The sequence below is a fragment of the Macaca fascicularis genome, chromosome 2 (genome assembly GCF_037993035.2).
Source record: "Macaca fascicularis isolate 582-1 chromosome 2, T2T-MFA8v1.1".
Taxonomy (NCBI): Eukaryota; Metazoa; Chordata; class Mammalia; order Primates; family Cercopithecidae; genus Macaca; species Macaca fascicularis.
In genome coordinates, this window is record NC_088376.1 from 16,763,138 (window position 1) to 16,782,227 (window position 19,090).

General features: G+C 36.1%; 1 protein-coding gene across 2 annotated transcripts in view; it reads right to left on the reverse strand.

Annotated features, from left to right (window-relative positions):
- Nucleotides 1–1,901: 1,901 nt before the first annotated feature.
- Nucleotides 1,902–19,090, reverse strand: part of STT3B (STT3 oligosaccharyltransferase complex catalytic subunit B) — a 104,319-nt gene continuing 87,130 nt past the window's right edge. For both annotated transcript variants that reach the window (XM_005545559.5, XM_045385225.3), the window contains 7 exons: nucleotides 17,176–17,387; nucleotides 15,629–15,816; nucleotides 14,401–14,572; nucleotides 13,372–13,545; nucleotides 10,110–10,223; nucleotides 6,415–6,627; nucleotides 1,902–3,538 (listed from right to left, as the gene is read on the reverse strand). In XM_005545559.5, coding sequence (XP_005545616.1) covers nucleotides 3,458–3,538; nucleotides 6,415–6,627; nucleotides 10,110–10,223; nucleotides 13,372–13,545; nucleotides 14,401–14,572; nucleotides 15,629–15,816; nucleotides 17,176–17,387 — 1,154 coding nt within the window. In that variant the 3' untranslated portion in view covers nucleotides 1,902–3,457. The remainder of the gene's footprint in view (nucleotides 3,539–6,414; nucleotides 6,628–10,109; nucleotides 10,224–13,371; nucleotides 13,546–14,400; nucleotides 14,573–15,628; nucleotides 15,817–17,175; nucleotides 17,388–19,090) is intronic.

Here is a 19,090-nt window from a genome sequence, read left to right on the forward strand (position 1 = left end):
GGTCATGGCAAATGGATCACTTGAAACCACGAGTTCAAGATAAGCATAGCCAACATGATGAAACCCCATCTCTACTAAAAATACATAAATTAGCCAGGGATGATGATGGGCACCTGCAGTCTCTGCTGCTTGGGAGGCTGAGGCACGAGTATCGCCTGAACCTAGGAGGTGGAGGTTGCAGTGAACCGAGATCACGTCACTGTACTCCAGCCTGAGTGAACGAGCAAGACTGTCTCAAATCAACAGCAAAAAAGTAGTATCTATATACTTTGTGCATTAATCACATAGCTTTTTCTTTAAAAATATTTCTAGGCTATTTGCAAGCTTTTTCCAAATTGCTGTAAATCTCCAAAAAATGTTTCAATACATTATATAGGCTTTTTTGAGACAGTGTCTCACTGTGTTGCCCAGGCTGCAGTGCAGTGGCGTGATCTCGGCTCACTGCAACCTCTGCCTGCCAGTTTCAAGCAATTCTCCAGCCTCGGCCTCCAGAGTAGTTGGGACTACAGGCGCCCACCACCACGCCCGGCTAATTTTTGTATTTTTAGTAGAGACGGGGTTTCACCATGTTGGCAAGGCTGGTCTCAAACTCCTGACCTCAAATGATCCGCCCGCCTCGGCCTCCCAAAGTGCTGGGATTACAGGTGTGAGGCATCGTGCCCGGCCAAATTTTTTCAATTTATTGAAGAAAATCCATTTGTGCAACTCATGTTATTCAAGGGTCAACTGTACATTTTCATGTTCTGTGTGTTACATTTCACAATAAAAATAAGACATCATGACATTTCATTACTGTTTTTGGTCTGTCTCAATTTCCTACCATTTCCATGGCAGACAGCTGTTGAGCGCAACATTTATTCATTACTCCACCTATCTCGATTGAGAATTATGGGCAACATGGCAAAACCAGCATTAAGCAGCAGCAGCTACAGCAAGATGAAAAGAGTTCTGGAGACTGGTTGCACAACAATGTAAATGTACTTCACTATTGAGCTGCGTACTTTAAAATGGTTTAGTAAACTTTATTTAATATCTATTTTACAATTAATTTTTTTAAAAAGGAGAAACAGCTCCAAATTTCATGATCTTACAGCCCCTTGGCTATGGAAACTCACTACAGGATGCTTTTATACTATTTTAGTCCTCTGGTCACTTGGTCATGGCCTAGAATGCAAATGAATTAAAACTCCACAACTATAAACTCAAGTAGGTTATAATGTAAGTCTTAAAAGTGAATTTTGTCTTTGGAGTTGCTGCCTTGCTGCCTTATTTATACTACAAAGCACTACAGCCTAAAAGCTATTTTATAGTCTAAAACTTCACGGCCACGATCTTTAAGTTCCTTTGGTGTACAATGTTAGTGACTACACAAGAAATGAATTAAGAGATCTAAAGAATATTTTGAGTCAATTATCCTACATTCCAATGTATTCAAACTACTATTCACTTTTGTGCTACAAGTGCTTAAACAGTTACAATATGGTATTTTACTGACAAGATACACTGAACCAAAATGTTGTTTCCTGAGAAAGGTGAGGGGTCTTTCCTTTGAGATTTGTCTAATGAGAAAATTCTATACTGAGACGACATTTCATTACCAGAACTTCATGGATGGTTTTGTTAGGTTCCTATCCTTATTTACATAGAGATAAAACTCCTAGTTGGCTAGGTGTTTCCCCTCCCCAAATCCCTTCCAAAACAAAAAACCAAAAACCCAAAAAACCGAGATTTTCATTCCAGGGTAAAGGGCGGCAAAATAACTTGGTCTAAGATGAAATAATCTTAACGTATTTCTTTCCACACATTTTCTTTAAAACCTTTGTGATAGTGAACAAGGAAGAAGGAGGTACGTGTTCAGTACTAATTCCTTTCAAAACCAAAAAATTTGTAAAAAACAACGCTTAACACAAAATTTGAATTAACTTTATTTCCCCTACAGTCAACAACTTCTCTGCATTGAATTTTAAAGCAACAAAGTAAAATAAAATCCCCCAAATGACAAGGTATCAGAAATCCAGACTTCGTTACACTCTATTTGTGAAAATGTTCAGCCATTTTATTGTTCTGTAAAAGAACCATCATCTGGGTCAAAAATGAATTCTATAAATCAAAGAATATTCTACACCTTGGAAAAGAAAATCAGCAGTAACATTCTCACTGAACATTGTAAATTACATTTTTCTTCATAAAAGGTACATACTATTCTGCACTTTTCCACCAAAAGCAGTGGTGTGTTATGCTTGTTATATAAAAAAAAGTTCTATCCTGTGGCAGGAAAAACCCTTTCTCTTTCACTTTTACTAAACAACTGGAGAAAATGTTCAAGTCTGTATAAAGTTGCCTATAAGCTGGAAAGTGAACTTGTTCAATCTCCATTTACATTTTAGTGCACTTTTTGACAATTGTCACATTTTTAATAAAAGTAAGAAAATGCATATAGCACTAAAGAGTGTTTCATCAAATGCTTAAGGGATTAAAACACATGGAGCAGAGAACAAAATCACTGTGATGGATGAAACTGTTTTAAAATAAGAAAAGTCCAGGCAAAGTTGTTACAAGTCTTTTGCCATTTCGATGAGTCACAGAAAATGAACTTCGGACACCTGTCCACTTTAAGGGTTTTTTCCTTAATCTTTTGCATGTAAACATAGTGCTAACTTCAGTACTAAGATACCAAAACCCCATCCTGGTAAGCAACATCCTGTGTAGTTGCCATGATTTCCAAAGAATATAAATTTAGCCCTTGAATGAACAATGCATGAAATCTGCTCTGTAAGTACCTGGTGAAAACAACTGCTAACAGCAGTAAAAATGTGTCAACATAAAAAAACTACTTGAATCAATTAGCTACTCAGAGGTCCATCTTTGAAACAGCAGCTTCTTCTCAGAGCAAACAGTAAGCAATAGAAAATGTACATTTGATGAAACATTCTTTGCATTGGAGAAACATGAAAATAAATATAATTCAAGGACGTATAATTATTTTTCTAATGTCTTTCTCAGACCTGTACTAGTTTACTGGTTCAAGAAGCTCTCATCACCTTTTGTCACTTGTATTTTACATATTGCTATTTGGGTAATTCAAATAAAATGCAGGTCTTGTAAAAGAATAAAAACATTGACAAGTATGCATGTGCCAGGGACCAAATTAGAGGGTTCTTTGGTGCAATTAGTCCAAATTCTCAGATTTGAAGGATAATATGTACCAATAAAAAAAAATCTGCTGCTAAACATTTACAGCAGTGCTCTGTCTTGCTTCACATTAGAAATCGAAAACAGCTGTTCTCAACAAGCCAATTTTATTTTTTTAATCAGGCATTGCCAGAAAATTTTGTATATTAACCCGGACCAGTGATGGTTCTGTACCCTCTGTTGCTGTGAAACACGACATGAGCTAAAGGCAAAGACCGGTTCTCACAAGGACAACTGCTTCAAGTTAGGAACCAGAACAGTGCATTTAAACAGTCTTCTTAGATATTTTCTTGCCTTTCTTAAAAACCAGCTTATTTTTAATGTAGCCACGCTTCCTTTTGGTAGTCTATAAAAAAAAAAAACACACATAGTATTAATGCAGGTTTCTTACTGATTAAAAAATCTATACACACACATCGTTTACTGCACTATGACAACTTAGTAAGCTCTTGCTCTTCTTGTGACTGTATTCCTTGAATAGTTCAGTGAATGCCATTAAACTGTTAGTGGTGTTTCTTACCTGAGTACACTAACACATCCAAGGTGAAAGGACTAGGTTCCTAGACATCCTCACCATCAAGTGAATGAATCTTCAGTTCTCTTCTCAACCACAAAGTGCTGAGCTGTAATTATTCAACTTTCCAGGCAAGAGAGAATACATAACACTAGACTAAGGAATCAGAAATGGTAATGCTGCTCCTGGTTTAGCCTCCAGGAAATTAGGTGTGTGCCAGAAAAACAAGTTAATTTAGTAACTCTTAAGAGTCCCTGTTTTCTGTAAAATGAACATGACTGTAACCATCTATAAAACTGAGAGATATAATCACTTGGCACATTCTCTAAAAATAATCTTTTAGGTAAAAAAATAAGCAATTGAAAATGTAAAGCAAAACAACATTCCTTCAGTTTCATACATCTTTTAAAAATAAAATATTTTTCTTAACAATTCAGTATCCCACTAAAATACTTTTAATAGATGTTTCCTAGTATTAGAAACAAATTACTGTAAATGTAGTGGTACAAATTTCTGCAAAAATATTTATGTTAGAACCCTATAGGATAAATCATAGGCACATACGTCTTTCAATCTGATACACAGCCTGAGATATTGAAGACAGCAAATATTTTTTGAAAATAAGTAATTTAATGCAGCGTCAAAGCTCTGGGTTAACAGAGGCAAAAGACTCCAGAGACTGACCACTCAATTCAATTTTCACATTTAAATACAACTCTCAGAGGTTTCAGAAACTGGGTATATCCTGCATCATGTTCCTTTACTCATGATGTTCAATTCAAGACAATTTATAGTAGTTTCTAACAGGGATGAGAACACAAGGCAAAATGCAATCTTTCTTAAGGTACTAAAAATTAGCTACTGCTAACTTGTTAACTCCATTATGTTACCTTAGTATTGAACTGATTTTATTAAGGCAAAAAGTAAGAAACTTCAGAGGGTACAATTTTTAAAAATTCAAACCAGATCTAGTAGTTCCTATATTATCATTACATCCAGATTCTAACAGGATACTTTTTCTATGAGGTCTTATGATGTGCCCCAGGAATACTCAAGTGTGTAATAGCCCTCAGGGTGCTTTTCTCCTACTGGCAGTGAACCATGCCAAAAAACCTTTTCTGCAGCCTGGACTATAATTTCTAGCACCTTAGTCATGCCGGCTTTGTGACGGCCGGTAAACTCTCAGAATGCATGCTGTTATGTATACCCTCCTCCTCCAAAGTCAAAACCAGGGTAGAGAAAGGAAAGTATAAAAAGCATTCCTTCATAGTGCTAGTACAAAACATCTAAACCATGGAAACCAGAACGTCAAAATAGGTTATTGGCTACCAGAATATATGTTTTGGGCACACAAGACAGATGTTTTATTTATCCATTCACATTTATTTTGGGAAAATGATGGGAAGGCAAAAGAGGTCAAATTAAAAAAATTCACTGCCTTTGGGGTCTATATCATCAGACAAGTTCAACAGCCCTCTTTCCGCATAAAAAGTATACCTTAGTTATACTTAGATATCTTAGGAGTAACTGCTTTGAGACTAGCAGCATTTGCCTTGTGTACTGGTGTGACTCACCAGTTTCTCCTACCTCATAGCTGTGACAATCATCTGATTTCTTAATGTTATTTTACCTAAAGATGATGAGTTTTCTATGACTAACACAATGAATGTCAGCTCTATGTGACATCTTTAAATACATTAGTCTAGATTTGGTAATTTACATCTGGCACATAAAATATTCATATAAAAAGCTTCCACTGACATATCACACCATTAATATTCAGCACTTTTATAGTACAAATTAAAATCATCTGTATTTTGAATATATTTGATGTATATTTTAATAAACAAAAAGTTAAGACAGTTGTTTCAATGATATAAAATAGCTGATCTGAGCTATGTAAACCTAAGCATCCTTAAAAAATGAGAACTGTAGTCTAATAATAATCAGTATTGTAAGCATAGTACCTTATAATGAACCTTAACATTTTATCTGACTGTTCATTACTTCTTATTTCCTAGTGCTGGACAACCTATATAAATACTCATTTTTAGTCATCTTTTATAGCAAAGATTATAGATCTATTTGGCTTAAGTGAGCAATAATGACCCCCAATGAAATACTTCATATCTTATATAATATTTATTAGAAAAGAACTGCAGTAGTCTCGTAATTCCTGCCTATAAGCTTTGTCACAATTACATAAAAAAATTATTATCTTAAGAGAAATGATTTTTTTTGGGCTTCAGAAGGACTCACCCAATTCAAACCTATTCTTTATTCAATGAATAATAGAGTAATACCATACTCAGAATGGAACACGAAGATGCAATATAAATTTGCTCTGCTCAAAAGATGAAGAACTATTCATAATTATTTTACTTGAGAATTTAGCATTTTTACTTTCATACAGGTTTGGAAAGCGATGGCCACAGCTACATCTTACTTCACAAGTAAGTCTTACCAGTGGGAATAGCACAAACCAAAGCCAGAAGGCCTCTGGAAAAATCTCAGTGTGGGATATCTGAAGTGCTCAGTTTGAAAGGAATGCTCCTAGCAGGCTAGCCTGATATTTAGTTTGTATTAATATAGAAGCCACAGTCTTTATAAATCTGGCAGATGGAAATTTATTGCAATTTCCAGAAATTCTTTTTCATACAAACCAACCAACCTTAAGTTACCCTTTAATGCCTTCACTTGGCACCCACCTTCTTTGACAAATACTTCTGTTTTGGGAAAATGTTGGTGACTCGAGGTTTGTGATCTAATGTCTCCCTGTTATCAGGTGCTTTTACTTTATATATCCTAACAAGCCAGTGTTCTGATGTAAAGGCTTCTTCCAAATGCTTGAATTTAATGTCCTTATTTCCAATCTCAGCATTACGTGTTCGGTCAAAACCTGGGGGTGTACGAAAATCCAGCTGCAAAAGTAACATTATTACTGGGTGTTAACCACATTGGAAAACATTCAGTGTTATAAGACAGTAAATGTTATCATTACAGTAATACCTTCTCCCTTTCAACTAGGAAAACAATCAAGTAATCTATCTTAATAGTTCTCATGTATTGCTAACTAGACAGGAAGAAATCAGGAAGAGAGAAACTAAGTACATCAGAGTAAGAATTTCACAAAGTCCTTAGAGTAGATGAGCATCCTAAAGGCATTAAAAAAAAACCCCACACACATACACCCCAAAACATAGAAATGAAATCTATCAAAGCCCTTTTTATAGGTATACAGACAGAACACACCCAAGGGGCTTCTTTTTTCAGGGCCTTGCACTATCCTCTCTGCCTGGCATGTTCTTCATTCAGCTATTTTGCATGGCTGGCTCCTTTACCACCCACTTCAGGGAAATATTTTCTTGAGATTAGTGACTGACAAATCTCCTTTATTGTTTCCTTAGAGCATCTTGTTCTAATAACATACATTATTAACATCTTTACTTACACTAAAAATTACCTGTATCTTCGACTGGGATGTAAAAATGTCTTTATCTTATTCAAAGTGTAGCTTTATATCCCAATTATTATTTGTTAAATAAATGCACAAGTAAGCAAGAGATACTACATTCCGAAAGTAGGAACTACAAAGGAGGCCAAATAAAAAAACCAAATCGTGAAAGGATTTATGAGGGATAAAAAGGGAAAACATAGGGAGGGAAGGAGACTTTAAGAAATTCTCAGACTGTCTTGGTGTGGTGGCTCACAACTGTAATCCCAGCACTTCGGGAGGCTGAGGCAGGAGGATGGGCTGAGCCTAGGAGTTCAAGACTAGCCTGGGCAACATAGCAAGATCTTGTCTTTACAAAAAACACAAAAATTAACTGGGCATGGTGGTATGTGCCTGTAGTCCCAGCTACTCAGGAGGGGAGGTGGGAGGATCAACTGAGTTCAGGAGGTCATGGCTGTAGTGAACCATGATTGCACCACTGTACTCCAGTATGGGCCACAGAGTGAGATCCTGTCTCAGGGGAAAAAAAAAAAATTCTCAGACTAAGTTTATGTTGACATACAAATCTAGCATAAGTAAATTAACTTTCCCCCCCCTTTTTTTTTTTTTTAAACAGAGACTGGGTTTCACCATTTTGCCCAGGCTGGTCTCGAACTCCTGGGCTTAAGTAATCCTCCCACCTCATCTCCCAAAGTTCTGGGATTACAGGTGTGAGCCACCAGGCCTGGCCAAACTCAACTTTAAAACAAACATGAAAACCAGCTCTCTTTCAAATAGTGAATTACTTGTTCTTGTTTATCTATATTATAGCAAAAGTTATACTTCATATTTTAACCATGTATTATTCTTGAGTCAGGTAGGCATCAAAATGAATGTATGCTGAGAACATGGCTTAAAATTACTGATAAACTTAAAAGAGAGGAAGAAAACGGTCCTTTGATGTGATCAGTAGTGAGCACAGAAACTAGCAACAAGCCAGTCAGAAAATATGTTTTCTGGGGTAACTGATTATTATAGCCAATGTGCTTCTTTCTTAGCAAGAGTTTAAAGACCAAAGTGTGGCTTTCAAAAGAAACTATAAACACAAATAAAAACCTAAATCTAGATTATCATCTGCTTTTTTTAAAGTCACCTACAAAGTAATTCCAAGTAAATAATGATAAAATATAATCCACTTGGAATTACTTGAAGCAACACAACAAACAGGAACACAGTATATGCTAACTATTCTGAAACCAAGTGAATATTCCAGTCCATATTAGCCACAAAGATGGTGTTTTAGAAAAGGATAAAACTTTGGGCCAGACGTGGTGGCTCACACCTATAATCCCAGCACATTGGGAGGCCAAGGCGGGGGGATCACAGAGTTAGATCGAGACTATCCTTGCTAACATGGTGAAACCCTATCTCTATTAAAAATACAATTAGCCGGGTGTGGTGGCAGGCACTTGTAGTCCCAGGAGAATGGCATGAACCTGGGAGGCGGAGCTTGCAGTGAGCCGAGATCACACCACTGCACTCCAGTCTGGGCAACAGAGCGAGACTCCCTCTCAAAAAAAACAAAAACAAACAAACTAACTAAAAACCAAAAACCAAAAAACAAAAAAAACCCAGTAACACTTGATTCACAAATTGAAGTCCAAACATACCCCTTTAGTTTTGATAGTTATCCTGATTTCCAATGACAGTATAAAATTAAGCAAGCAATTTTTCCTCTGCTTTATTATCAACTTAACCAGAGAGCAATACAGAAATAAGCACTTTTCAGTGAAACTAATAGTACGAAGATAGTAATTTGGGACAGACACTTATAACAAAGGACAGATTAACAATAGCAAAACAAATTCATTAAGATGCTCAGCGCACATTATGCAGGAGAAACCTCAATGAAAAGGAACTCAAAGCAGTGGCTTAGAACTCTGGCTTATATAGCATGCTCAACAAAGAACAATACATTTGTGGAGAAAGGACAAAGGAAAGCGGTTTTAGGCCTCCAAGATGGGAAAGTAGAAGGGTACATATATGATAAACTAATGGAGTAAGTTTTGTTTGCAGATTCCTCTGGTGCTTTCTCTGGGCTGAGTCTTAAGAGTTGTCTCCAGTAAAGGAGAATTTATATTCTTCCTTTAGGTAGAAAAGAGGTTAGACAGAGCTTTTTCTCTGTTTGCTGCTTCTAAATTGCCTTCAGCTCAAAATTAACTTTTATGTCAAAGAGGCATATTTTGGGGTGACATATTCTGGTTTCCTTAAAAATCAAGTCATCAATCCAAGCACCATTATTTACAAACAAGAAAAGAACCAAGTGGAATCCAAGGCAGATACAAATTGTCTGAGAGTTACATGACTTGACAGAACCTGATCGAAAACACAGGTATTATGACATCAAGTCCATTGTTTCTTCTTTCTGCCACAATGCCTCTTTACACATTCACTCATTTTGTAGACCCTTAAGCTTTTGTACCATATCATTCTAATTTACTAGAAAACTCTGACTCAGACAGCTCTAGCTATTTGTGGTAATGGAGAACAGGGAGAGAGTGAACATCTGAAGTGACTATTTACTTCAATTCTTTAATTTTAAGCTTTTCTCCACCAAGCAGCAAAGTGACGTACCTAAGACACCACACTGTTTCCTAGCTAGGAGAACTCTCCTTGGAGAACAATACTTTCCAAAAGCATAAGGTCTAAAGGTGAGATGGCAAGCAAAGATTGGATTTGAGGCTACTGTTAATAAATATGTTAGAAAGAAGTCCTTGATCTAAAATTTTATTTTCTAATTTCTCACATATTAGTTTCAGAAATCTAAATTTAATGGAAAAAAGACTATTAGACAACCACATTTCTCTTCAGCACAATCAAAACATCATTATCCTGTTTTCTAGAGGCAAATAAGACTATGTTTTAAATATTATTTTGAATGAAAATTAGAGGAAAATGGATTTAACTAACCTGCATTTCTCCAAATCTGTAGTACGACATTTTATACATAAGGCAATTCAACAAAGTAGGGGATCCTGCTTTGTCTACACGGAATTCTCCCTGTGGGGTAAAATAGTCACTTTCCTACAAGAAAGAAACCAGAAGTTCCATATTAGTTCAACTTAACATATTCAAACCTATAGTTTCCTCTTTTCATTTCCCCATAAGAATAAGCTTTTGAGGTATCATTATAAAGCCATATTCAGTTACACCTCAAAAAAATAAATCCCACCAGACTTTAAACCATGTTATAAGGCCTTAATTATTATCATTTTTGAGACAAGTTCTTGTTCTGTCATCCAGGCTGCAGTGCAGTGGCATGACTGTGGCTCACTGAAGCCTTAACCTCCTGGGCTCAAGCAATCCTCCCATTTCAGCCTCTCAAGTAGCTGGGACTACAGGCCCAAAGCACCATGCCCAACTAATTTTTGCATTTTTTTTTTGTAGAGACAGGGTTTCACCATGTTGTCCAGGCTGGTCTTGAACTACTGGGCTCAAGTGATCAGCCTCCCAAAATGCTAGGATTATAGACATGAACCACTGCGCATGGCCACTGTCATAATTTAAACAGACTGGTACCAACACCATGGCTTAATACCAGGCAGGGCTGGCTCTCTCAATTACCCATCCTCATCTCTGTTACTCCTTTTCAGAGTTTTCTTAAGTGTTCTAGCTAAATTTTTCCATATGAATTCTAAATTTGGCTTCTTTAATTGGGGAGCAGAATGTTAAAAAAACTGTGGTAATTTTTTCGGGTTAACTTATAAATTAACCTCTATGAGGAACAATTTTGGCACTCTAGGTAAAAAAATGTAATTTCTGAGTCAGAAATTCCTTTTCTAGGAATTAACGCTACAGAGATACTTGTATATGGCCAAAATAATGAATGCAGCAAGTTATTATGCATTGTTCATAAGACCAAAATATTGGAAACAATCTAAATTCCATCAATGGGGACAGGTTAAATAAATCATGGCACACACACAAAACATGCAACATACTGTGCAAATGTAAACAAAGGAATGAAGAAGCTCTCCATATTCTAATACGGAAAGATCACCAAGACATATTATGAAGTGAACAGGGTATATAACTTGCTAGAAGTAAAAATCACAAGAAAATAACCAGTGATGACCAGGGACTTTTCCCTCTCTATTTTTAACTGACAAATAAATTTGTGTATATTTATGCTGAAGATCATGTTTTGAAATATGCATTGTGAAATGGCTACATCAATCTAACATATGCATCAATCATATTTATTTTGTTGTAGTGAGAACACTGAAATATCTACTCTCTTAGCAACTTACAAGTATATAATGCATTGTTATTAACTATAGAGGAACTTTCTGGGTTTTTTTTTGGGGGGGGGTAGACTTGTTTGTATATCCTCTTATACTTTATTTTTGAACCACACAAAGAGGGGTAGACATTTATTGTATATCCTCTTATACTTTACTTTTGAACCATATGACTGTATTATCTATTCATGAAGTTTAAAAATAATTTAAGATGCACAGAAATTTAGGATTTCTGTATATATTCACGTTCAAAGCATACATTTAGAAACAGTGATCTATCACATGTCACAGTTTTAACACTGCTAAAGCAAATCCACAAATAAAAACCACATACTGGGAGAATTAAATTTCAGAAGATTAATGCAAAGAAATAATGTTTACTAATCAGTTAAGGGAAACATTACAGCATTGACATTTTTGATCAGGAAATCTGAGGCTTTAACTTCACCCCCATCACCTGACACCTGCATATATTTTCCCAAGATTCCTTTATTCTGCATCAGTGGCAATTACTCTTATCTTTTGTGCCTTCATCATGTAAAAGCACAATGCTGGACGTCCATCTTAGCTCACAATTTAGTAAAAGAGGTAAGACAGACTCCAATACAAAACAGCAGTGGTTCCCAACCTTTTTGGCACCAGAGACCGGTTTTGTGGAAGGCAATTTTTCCACGGATGGCTGGGGGCTGGTGGTTTCTAGAGGAAACTGTTCCCCCTCAGATCATCAGGCATTAGTTAGATTCTCATAAGGAACGTGCGCAGTTCACAATAGGGTTTGTGCTCCTATGAAAATCTAACGCTGCCGCTGGTCTGACAGCAGGCAGAGCTCAGGCGGCAATGCTCGCTCACCTGCCCCTCACCTCCTGCTACGTGGCCCAGTTCCTAACAGGCCACGGACCAGTGCTGGTCCGCAGCCTGGGGTCTGGGGACTCCTGCAAAGCAGGTATAAATAATTTGGTGATGAGTACAGACGTTGAGTATACCAGAAAAGGGCTTTCAGAGAGGGGACAAGTCTGTGGCAGGGAAAGTATTCCAGGAAAGGAACAGTAAAAACACATGTGTCAGGTGAGTCAAGGAAAGAAACCACAAGCAAGTTTCAGGGGCTGGAACATACTGGCAGAGTAGAAAAAGGTGGCAGAAGAACGAGAGACCAGCAAAGGAAGGCAAAACATGAAGAGGTTTACATTCCAAGCTAAGGGGTTTACACTTTATACCAATGTTTTATCAGAGGTTGTCTATTTTGTACCAGTCCCTAGGCGGGGGCTTCAACTACTTTACTATAAATTCTCATTAAATGGCACTACAAATTCATTATCTTTGGCAAAAGATAACCTAGTCTGCCTTGGTCACCATTTTAATTCCAGATCCTAGAACTAGACCTAGCGCTCAAAGCATATTATGTTGAGTGGCTAAAATAACTTGCCCAAGTTGACAGTTTTAGTTTTAACTCATATCTGTCTGGTTTTAAGGTCCCTTCCCTTAATCTACTGACATCTTTTGGGCCTAAAAGTAACATGATCAATTTCATCTTATACTGGGAGGGAGGAAACAAGGTAAGGTAAAGACAGCAATTTCAAGGTTACTATCTTATTTCAGGTCTACAAGCATAAGGGTCAGTACCAGAGTGGAAGCAATGGAAATGGAAAGAAAGGGACGACGTGAGAGGCTGTGAAGAGGCGTAAAAGAAAGCAGTCTTGGCAAGGGACTGCTTCATAGGAGAGAATGGAAATATTAGTTCCATTTTGAGTTCAAAAAGTTTTAATCTAGGAAATGCCTCTAGTATCTTTAATAAATAGTAAAGTCAGGGTAAGGAACTAATCTGAGGGATAGGATGATGAAACAAATACAATGCAATTATCAGGATCAGAGAATTACTTGGACACAGTACCTGGAATTATCTTTCACATACCTGGAATTATCTAGTTTCTTACCCGAATGTCTTTGGGATGTTCCCCTTCAGCTATCCTAACCATCCAGAGAAACTTGTTGATATCATCACCAGAATAGCCGATAACCCCTCCAAAAATAACCAAAACATAATCTACATCTAGAGTCCTCATGATTTTATAGGCTGCTGTTTCATTAGAAGACATAGCTTTTCCCACCTGAAGAATTTAAAAAAAAAATGAGAATGTTTTTGATTACTCCCACATTGATAAAAATCAATGTATATTTTTACTACAACAGGAATTCATCAAGAGTTTGTTTTACATGGAATTTTTTTTGCAGAAATGATTTCCTATGAATTCAACAAATGCACTGAAATTTATGAACCTCTCAACTATAACTAATTTATAGTCAAAAATCAGAATACACGTTCTAGTATCTTGCTAATAATTAAGTTCTATGACATTAACATTTTATGATGAAAGCAGGCAAGCTTAGAAGAAACAACTTCTCACAACTGCAGACCAGGGCTGGCCAGTGATCTTGCTAGCACATACATTTCTTCTCCCCAGTCTAGCACACATCTGATAATTAGCTACAACAGTAATACAAATAGAATTCATTTGGTTAAACTACTCTTTGTATTTAAAATCTTTGAAGTACAAAGAGGTGATTACATTAATCTATGTAGATTAGTTGTTTAATAGCTAGAGGAACAGTCTGCCTATCCATAAAATACAGTGCATTTACTCTACATATTTGCAAATAATTTTTAGTTTATAACATCAAAAATACAAGCCAAACACTTTAAGTTTCAGATTTTGTCTAATTCTTTAGTAAGCTAAATTTATCATAAAATCTACCAGAAATCAGCCTGTAATTCTGAATGATACTCAGTACCATTCTTAAAAACAAAATAAATAAGCACAACTTGAACTCACTTTATGTGTAAAAAAAGTATTTTGAGAATTCAGCAGAGTACTTTTCATCCACATTTTTCCTAGTCACAAGTGAAGCCTGATTGCTAAAGAGTCAACAGAGATTTTTTAATCTTGTGTTTATTAAATCCTTACCAGTGCTATGTGGCTGTTATTCCAGGTGTTATTATCCACCAACGTAGTTCTATTAGCCATTCCAGCTATCTGATAGCCATAATCCCACCAAGACATTACTCGTGCATGTTCATCTGTATTTTGCCTTAGCCAAAAGTAAGCTTCTCTAAAATCATCTAAGATATTCCTGGTGCTGAAAAGAATCACAATACTCTTTTAAATGAGATGTCACAAATGTGAAGAGGCTAACTTAAAATCTTGAGGTATTAAACCACTGAATGTGTTCAGATTTTAAGGATGGTAGTTATTAAATAAAAGCTTCTACCGATGAGGAAAAAAAAAGTGAAACAATGAAGAGCCAGACTAGTGTTATTCAAACTGTGTGTGTGTGCACAAACCACCTGCATATCTTGTATTTAAAAAAAAAAAAAAAAAGCAAAAAAAGCCGATTCTGATTCAGTAGTTCTGGGGTAGGGCTTATTAGTGTACAAGCCTAATAAGCTCCCAAGTGAAACAGTAGTTGAAAGCCATGGCAATACATAAATCAGCTGTTCTTACATTTTAGCTGCATCCGAATCACCTGGGTCTGTTAAGTCACAGACTGCTAGGCCCCAGGCCCAGGTTTCTAATTCTGTAACATTAGGGTGAGGTCAAGAATTTGCATTTCTAACAAGTTTCATGTTAATGATGATGCTGTGCGTAGGAAGACCACACATTTGAGAAAAACTGATGTATATGATTATGCATGCAGAAATACTCTGGAAAAGAGCATGAAATACAATGATTACTACTGATGGCACCAAGGTGAAGGAGAGGACAAAGAAAGGTAGATTCAAATACAGAGCTCTACAGAGAGCAGAAGGCAGAGGCTGGCAGGGGCGGGGGAGAGTGCACAGGGATGGTTAACAGGTACGAACACAACAGGGTGATTACAGTAAAAAATAATTTAATTGTACATTTACAAATAACTAAGACTGTAACTTGATCGTTTGTAACTGAAAGGATAAATACTTTAGGGGATGGAAACCCCATTTTACACGTGATTATTACACATGCCTGTACCAAAAGACATAAATAGAATGTACCCCATAAAATATGTATTTACTATGTACTTACAAAAATTAAAAAATTAAAAACAAAAAAACAAATGCAGAATCTCACAAACATTCCATTTTTTAATTATATCCTTTGAGACAAAGAAGAAGAAGTGTAAGTATAAACTGTTTTTGTATCTGAGTTATTTTCTTACCCATCATGATTGTATGAGGCCAGGACTACACTTGGACTAGAGTAGGCATTGCTTGTGACCCAGGTACAGTGGACAGCAAACATCATCAATAGCATCAGCATCAACATGGTGACAATGCTTTTTATATTAGGGCCTAATCCCTCTTCAGTTTTTTCCTGTTCAGTTACATGTTTCCTCACTTTACCTGCCTGAAGATATTTAAAAAATTGGTTAGACAAATTCATTATTTGACTTGCTTCATTAAGACACTCAATGGAAAAAGTTGGGAGACTGTTTATCAATTTAATTCTATGACTCAGAAAATGTATAACCATCAGATATTCTGATGTGGGTGATGGAGTGTTTTCTAAAGTCAAATGTGAATCAGGTTTCCTGGGAATATACCAATCCAGAAGCTGGTCATAGAGCAAAATAATTATCTACAGTAAGAAGCTGCTTTCAAACCCAGTTGTCCTTACACTTTAATTAAATACAAAGGAGATTAACCAAACGACCCCATTCTAGTGAAATCCTAATATGTAAATTCTTATAAAATCTTAATTCCACATCCTGAAAATGGCAATGCTCAGCTATAATTTTGACCATGTACCATTTTAGTACAGGAAAAAACTGCATTAACAGAATCAGTCTTCCAATTTCCAAATCCTAAAACCAACAGACTTGTTAAAACTATGATTATCTTAAAAAATCAACTTCCCCAACAAAAAAGGGAAGAGAAAATATAAAAAGTCACAATTTCTAAATTTCAAGGCTGGTTAAGAAACCACAAAGCAACGATAACAACAAACACAAAAATCAGGAATGTGGGCTTATTAACACAAATCTTGACAAATTAAATTCATCTTACAGAAGGAAAGAATTTCAAAGTTAATACCGATACTGGGAAGTTTAATTTCTTATTGGTATTTTAAAGCCTAGGCAATATTCAAACAGCAAAGTTTAATATGTCATCCAAGACAAGTGCTCTAATTCTTACAAGTCCTTTTCACACTTGCACCAATTGAGAAACTACAGATTAAAAACAAATTACCTTGTATTATTGGCTGGTTACCGATTGCTAACGAACTGGAGGGTTTTTAAAAAGGCATTTTGCTCCCACCATTTTACTGTTCACCCAACCAAATATCACTTCCAAAATATTTTGGAAGTATGCACTGAGTATGGACCTGAAGAATAAGCACTTGTCTGTCCACACGGTTTCAGAAGGGTTTACAGTGCCAAATGTTATGTAATTTAGTAAAGCATCAAGTTTTTGCTCTCAAAAATGGAAGGGTATATTAACAAGGGTATATATCTTAAGTATTTAGATAACAAATGACCAAAAAGAAGTAAGAATTCCTTCTCTGATTACATTCTATTTTCTAACTCTGGGCTAAAAGACTGACCAGGATTCACATTTTGAGGCAAACAGTGAAGACCAACTAGAAAAGTCACAGTTTGTCAAAATCATCATTTAATAACATTTCTTGGTATGTATAGTTCTTACTGTGGTGGAAAAATTAAGAAAGTACATAGACAATTTAAAGGCCTTACTTTAGATTCCCCACCTTATCATACAAATTTCCTGGATTTCTTTTGTCATCCTCATCACTGCTGTCCTCCACAGGTGGATTTTCCCTTTTCATGTCATCCCCCAAATAGTGCTCAAAAACATTTGAAAAGGCAATGGCAGACAGCATACACACGACTGGAGTCAAAGTCAACATCAGTCGCACCATCACTCCAGCAAAGTAGACAGCACTGATTGCATATAGAGCAACTGCAAAGACAAATTCTCTTACAATATGTCGGAGGGAAAAAGTTCCCAGGAAACTGAACTAGATACTTAAAACCACACTATAAAACCAATCTGGAATTATATAAATGTCTCACAAACGATCTAATTGTTTCTAAATTGATACTATTGACCAACTGATTAATTAGCCACATTTAGAAATTATAGCTAGTGTTCACTAAATAAAATCTACATATCCACAGTTTAGAAAAATGTATATTATTCTAATTTAATTAGTTATGAAGAATTAGACTTAATTCATTATTTGTCAATAACATAAAAAATCCATAGCTGGCAGAGAAAAACATATCTGTGCATGATATCACCAGGCAAAATAAATATATAGATTTTAAATCTATAAAAAAACCAGTGCCAAAATCTGGCATGAAGCCTGCTTTAAAACAAAAACGGGATAAGAAGAACATAAGTTATCAATCAAAGGAGGAACCGGCAAAGTTACTGCCAAGAAACTTAAAAAAATTTTTGAAACAAATTTCCAATAGCCAGAGCTTTCTGGATAACGTGCTAATAACCACAGGAAAAGGCTCCATTTCTGGCTGAAGGCTATGTATGACTTTACAAATTCAGTGAGTCACGTGAGCTCCTATCTTACCTGACGCTAATTTTTTTCTGACTAAAAAGTATATCACATCATATTCTTAACTGTGTATCTCCATGAATTTGTATATATACACACCTGTGTAACTACAACCCACAGTGATATAGAACATTTTTATATGTCCTCATGCCTCTTCTCAGTCAATAACTATCCCCTCCCCTACAAAGAAAGGTAACCACTATTTAGACTTCTAAAGAATTAGTATTCTTTATTCTTGAACTTTACAGGAATGTAATCACATAAAAATGTTCTCTTTTGTATTGGCTTCTCTTAATTCCCCATTCTGTTCTTTTATTGATTGCTGTGTTGTATTCCACTACAGATATATAAAAATTTATTCATTCTACTGCTGATGACTTTGGAATATTTACCATTAGGGGTTACTGTAGATAAAATTACTAGTGCATTCTTACACATGCCTTCTGGTAGATATATGCACTCACTTATCTTAGATATATACATAGGAATGGGATTACTGAGTCATGAGGTTTAAGTTAAATCTTCTTGAATGATGCAGTATTAACAGGGTGTGGGGAAAAGAAAGAGATCAGCCTGTTACTGTGTCTATATAGAAAGAAGTAGACATAAGAGACTCCATTTTGTTCTGTATTTGTGATGCTGTTAATCTGTGACCCTACCCCCAACCTTGTCCTTTGCAAGAGACATGTGTTGCGGTGACTCAAGGTTTAATGGATTTTGGGCTATGCAGGATGTGTCTTTGTTAAACAAAATGCCTGAAGGTAGCTTGCTGGTTAAAAGTTATCACCATTCTCTTAATTTCAACTACCCAGAGACATGTACACGGCCAAAGGTCGCAGGGACCTCTGCCTAGGAAAGCTAGGTATTGTCTAAGGTTTCTCCCCATGTGATAGACTGAAACTATGCTGCCAAAAGGTTTATGGAGATGTTTGCATATGCATCTCAAGGCACAGCATTGTCCTTTGAACTTATTCGTGTCACAGAGGTTTTTGTTCATATGCCTTACTGTCGATTTCCTCTTTTTTCTTTGATCCTATTGTCCTGCCACTCCCCTGTCTTTAAGATGGTAAAGATAATTATCAATAAATAC